This window comes from Octopus bimaculoides, chromosome 18, assembly GCF_001194135.2.
Source record: "Octopus bimaculoides isolate UCB-OBI-ISO-001 chromosome 18, ASM119413v2, whole genome shotgun sequence".
In the NCBI taxonomy this organism is placed as follows: Eukaryota; Metazoa; Mollusca; class Cephalopoda; order Octopoda; family Octopodidae; genus Octopus; species Octopus bimaculoides.
The window spans coordinates 30,657,927-30,663,715 of NC_068998.1; the positions used below are offsets into that span (position 1 = coordinate 30,657,927).

The window sequence follows — 5,789 nt, forward strand, 5'->3', positions numbered from 1 at the left end:
GTGGCCGTTTTCGTGCGGGTGACACGTAAAAGCACCCACTACACTCTCTGAGTGGTTGGCGTTAGGAAGGGCATCCAGCTGTAGAAACTCTGCCAAATCAGACTGGAGCCTGGTGTTGCCATCCGGTTTCACCAGTCCTCAGTCAAATCGTCCAACCCATGCTAGCATGGAAAGCGGACGTTAAACGATGATGATGATGATGATGATGAAGCTATTCAAACACATGGCTGGAAGTGCTGCCACACCCGCCATCCTCTCCTGATTTGGCACCAACGGATTTCCACCTCTTTCAATCTCTTTCAAATGCTATGCACAGAGTTTCGTTCAATACTGATGCAGAATTGAGAGCTTGGTTGGATCAATTTTTTCGAGTCGAAATCAAGTGATTTCTACCAACAAGGTACTGAAAATCTTGTTGAACATTGGGAAGAAGTTTTAAACAACAAGGGTGAATACATTATAGATTAATTAGTTGTTATTTTTTATTAAACCTTTAAAAAAATTTTAATTTTTAAAATGGCAGGAACTTAGTTGCCAACCTAATATATAAAAACCTTTTGTTGTGTTCCAAACACTACCTCAATAAATCAATAATTAATAGAAAGTTATAATTGTTTTATAAAACCTATCTAAATTTACGTTGAACACATTTTAATTCAAAATGCAGTACAAATGGGTTACATGATTTCTATTGCATTTACTCAAATAGAAACACACACTTAAAAGAAAAACATTAACCACATTATTGATTTAACTAACTAAATTAAGTAAATATATGGATTAATTAACCAATCAACAAACCAAGCAAAGCAGAAACCAACAGCCCTATTAGCTGATCAATCAGTCAAAAAACCTACTAAACAATCAAACAAGTAATTAAGTAACTAAAGAAGTGACAAGGTATTTGTATGTTACCTAATGATGATTTTGGAGTAAATTTGCTCATAGATGTGTCTTCTTTATCAGAGCTGTCAAAGATTTTGGCCTCTTCAACTGTCACCCTCTGTGGCATTTTCTTAACCCTATAATAAAATAAAGTTGAAAATATTTCACTATCTGCTTCAACATTTCTTATATCATTCTTTTGTTTGTTTATTATTAAACACTGATACATTAGGGCAAGAGTCCTCATCTTGGTTGTTATAATCACAAAGTTTTAGTCAGTGCACTCAACAGCCTTTTGCAAGGTTCTTAAAATTTCTAATTAAACCCAAGTTAGATATTTTTTATTCAGTTGTTCATACTTAGAATATTCTCATATAAGTTATTCTTTTACTTGTGACATCACTTGCTCATTCAACTTGAACCAATTATTTTATGTTACGATGAGATAGTGAACACAAATGTTGATTAATCTTAAGTAACAGTATTGTAATCTACTGAGGAGGGAGGCCGAAACATGACTTTAACCCTGGAGTCAATCAATTTATATATACTTTGGTTCTAGCAAGAAAAACAAGCAGAATCACAAGTAGGAGAATAACTAATATGAGAATATCTTTGTTATGATCAACAGAATGACAACAATTTGCTCCAATAAATTCAATAAAGGGTTCAGTTCAAAATTACAAGTATGCTATGACATATAACATATACCTGATAAAGACCAAAAGACACAGCAGCTGAAATGTGATTCTAACAGCCAATATTAGCCACAATATATTAGTGTATAATAATAATTCACCATCTCAGAAATTCACCCTATAGTGGAGAATGAGCTATGTACTTTTGAGTGAGGGGAAACTAAAGTTAAAGTATGAGGGCTCTACAAGAAGTAATGCAAAAGTGGGCATAATTTATTTAATAACTGATATAGGTCATTCAAACTGCACATTTTGGTAAAGTAACTCTTCTTCTACACAAAGGTACTACTATGTTTGAGCCCAACTCTCAAATCATCTTTGAAAAAAGTGTGCACTATTACACCTATTTCTTTACAGCTACTTTCACTTTGTCTGTGCCATCATATCATCATCCTTGAAGACTGTACTTTATTGGATTGAACAGGTGGAAGTTGGAAGGCAATTGACCTAAGCTGTATAATGGATGGGGGAGGCCACTAACCAGCCCAATTTGCAGATTGCCAGACTTGTTACACCATTGTTATGGTGAACGTGAATCATTTTCAGATTCTTATTCAGTCTATTCCTCCAAATGGTATCTCTAAGCCTTTTGAATGCCTCAATGTACCACTCACTGTTTATGATACAGCCACATTCCAGAAAATCAACGAGAATTATATCTGTCATCCAAAAAAACAGTCACTATGACTTTCTGTACCAATCAGTGGCTCTTGAACTACTTTGGAGAAGAAATGTGGTGCCATTCCATGGATTGAGACTTCGTTTGTGGATCATAAAGGTATGTCCACATTTTAACCCATCAGAAAAAATAGGTGTTTCTATTGTCTTCAAACACTTCCAGTAGACCAGAGCAAACTTCCACCTTCCTCTTTCTCTCAAATTGGGTGTCAACCACAGAGGTACCCACTTTGAACACATATTCCAATAACCAAAGTCTTTCACCATCTTCAGTAATACATTGTAACCACAGTCCAGTTGAGTAGCAAGCTCACTGTTACTTGTTTGTCCACACAAATCAATTTATCTATTCACTGATGATTTGAGTCAGTTGGCACAGTTGATGGTCTCCCATAGCATAGTTTCTCTTCACTGTTGGTCTCCCCCTTCTTTAAACTTCCTTCCTTTGTACACATTGCTAGTCAATAGTGTCATTTCTGTAATCAACCTGTGACCTTCTGTAGTTGTCAGACAGTCTGAACACCACATTTATTAAGAGCTGAATGGTGACATATTGCTTCTGAATGCAACACTCTAATTGCCTGCAACAAAGAAAGAAGTTATTCTACCATGTGCAATTTGCATAACCTGTGTCACTTGATGAAAAGCTTATGCCCACTTTCTGTACAATACATATATATTGCACAAGGCAACAGCTAACGAACTTCCTAATTTCATTCATAACTTTAAATTGAAGAATGAATAGGAGTACCTTTTCAGAGGGTGTTAATGATGAGTAGAGCAATTCCAAGTTGAAGTCACAATTGGACATTAGTGTACTATGTTAACAATCAGAGAGAAAGATTTCACAAGACAGAGTTTTTCACAAATTTCTCTCATTTATTTTTATTACATGGTTTCAAAAGGATGGCTATCAACCATAGACTTTTCAAATCCTTCTTGATTAGGAGTCAGAGACAGGATAAGGTGGATAAGGTTCATATGGTCAATTTTCAGTTTTAAACCTTTGAAGTTATTGGTAGGTGGGGAAATTACAATTAGAGATGAAGTTTCAGAAATTCAGTTTCAACAAAATGGGATTAACCAAAATGATCCTGGTGGATATAGTACAGTTAGCATTTAGGTGAAGGTGATAAGGTAAAGATGCAACAATGGTGAAAGTGATATAGTCAGCTACTTTAAATTGATAACTTCAATGTATCAGTACAAGAAACAATACTCAATAATGGGTAAGCGTTTGAGAAATATCACTGAGTTAAGTTTTTCCTATAAAACAGTGAAGTTGTTTTTTCTTCATTTGTTTTATTTTGTAAGACACAAGAATTGGCAATAGAAAGGATATCTGTTGTAAAGTACCACTCAAGAAGTCCTGTCCAACTCCTGTTAGCACAGAAAAAATAATTGCAAAAATAATGAGGGTTAAAAGGTGGATTGCAATTACAAACCTGAGGAACTTTGTAGAAGAGCAATTTTCATAGCTTCCTGCAGACAATGATGACTTATGGCAGTCAGGTGTGTTGTAAGAACCAAGATGGGAGGAACCAAAAGTAGTAAACTGAGTAGAGAAACGATGATCATTTACAGAATGAAAACTTGGATCTGTGGAACCCTGAGTACTAGATAAACATTTATCTATAGGAGTATGTACATTAGACACACGTCTATCACAGATGTGTGAGAAGCGCCTTGCATATGAGCCTTGCTGATTCAGAGAGCCCCACTTTTCTGAAAGTGCAAAAATGCTACCACAAATAAATTCTTCAGGTGAAGTATTTGAGTCTTTCTTCACAGGCATTTCAGGTGTTGCTAGCTGTCTTGGTTTAGATTCACTTAAGACAGTCCTAAAATATCACAATAACAAAACAGAAACTCATTAATCAAGTATAACCACATGCATGCAAAAAAGATATATGAAAAGAAATACAAGATACATTAAATTTTACCTTACTCAAAACAAATAGTAACTAGTCTTTCTTTAATATAACTCTTTTAAATTTATATTAAATATTTAACATTTAAAGTAATTATTAGATTGTTCAGAAAATAATGGCCAATTTTAAAAATAAGCCTATATTCTTGAAAAACTGAACTTATACAAAGGTTTACTTATTCAAAATATGATTCCTGAACAGCTATGCATTTCTCTCATTGATTAACAAGGTCATTTATGCCTCTTTGATAAAACTCAAAAAGGTTTTAATGCCAAGAAATCCTTGAATTCAGTTTCGACCTTGGTTTTGAAATGGAAGGTTTTTTTTTGCCTTAAAAGAGTGTCTAGATGCTTTAAAAAGTGGTAGTCAGTGGGTGAAAGATCAGAAGAATATGAAGGAAGTGGTAAAGTCTCACATCCTAAGTCTGTGAGCTTCTGCAGTGTCATCTTGGAAATGTGTGGTTGAGCGTTGTTGTGGAGCAGAATTGGACCACGTCGATTAACAAGTACAGGTCTCATTTTGCTCAAGTGAACATGTATTTCTTCCAGTTGCTTACAGTAAATTCTCAATGTCATGCTCTGGTTAGGGTTCAGAAAGCTGTAATGCAGTCGCCATAATCTTCTGCTGATGCAACTTCGGTTTCAGGAAATGTTTGGGTGCTTCATCACAATCAAGCCATTAACTCAATTGCTTATGATTGTCATAAAGGATCCACTTGTCGTCACAAGTCACTATTCAATTAAGAAATGGGTCATTAGAGTTTTGCAGAGAGAGCATCAAACACACTTCAAAATTCCAAAGTCTTTGATTTTCATTGAGGTTATGCGGGACCCATTTATTGAGTTTTTTTCACTTTGCTGATTTTCTTCAGGTGATCTGATACTGTTGAAACTCCGACACCAAGCATATGAAACATTTCTCTGACACTGTGTCGTGAATTTTGTTTAACTATTGTTTCCAAATACTGATCATCAAGGATGGATGGATGTCCTCTACCTTCTTGATCTTCAAGGCTCTCATCCCCACTATGGAATCTCTCAAACAACTGTCATACTGTCTGGTGACTAGTGGACCCTTCACACCATGCTCTGTTGATAATGGCTGCTGTTTGGGAAGCATTATGTCCAAGCTTGAATTCATGCAAAAAAAAAATGCATTTCTTCTTTTTCATGTTTGAAATTAAGGATTTCTATGCTTCAAAATTACGCTCTGGAAGAAATCAATAAAAATTTATTAAAGAGACGCATACAATTTCTCTCTCCCATCACTTCTATAGACCTGTTGTACACTCAATCCTCATTGCTTAGTGTAATAATAATAATAATAATAATAATAATAATAATAGCAACGACAACAACAACAACAACAAGATCACTCAGAGAACACAAACCTTCGCCAATGCAACACCAACGTCCTCTCAATGATTAAACGGAGATTATTTTTAGAATGAGAATATCTGAAATAAAATCCTTCAATGAATATGATGAGACCTTTCGGTCTTCTCTTCTCTTAAATTCCAGTCTTCCTTTAGTAATCCTATTGTTTTAGATTGAGGTATAATATTATATAATATACTAGCAGAGGCACCCGGCGTTGC

General features: G+C 35.0%; 1 protein-coding gene across 1 annotated transcript in view; it reads right to left on the reverse strand.

Annotated features, from left to right (window-relative positions):
• LOC106875756 (uncharacterized) overlaps positions 1-5,789 on the reverse strand; it is a 263,867-nt gene that overhangs the window by 124,282 nt on the left and 133,796 nt on the right. Inside the window, exons 8-9 of the mRNA XM_052974191.1 lie at positions 3,707-4,102; positions 916-1,022 (exon numbers count right to left, since the gene is read on the reverse strand). Coding sequence (XP_052830151.1) covers positions 916-1,022; positions 3,707-4,102 — 503 coding nt within the window. The remainder of the gene's footprint in view (positions 1-915; positions 1,023-3,706; positions 4,103-5,789) is intronic.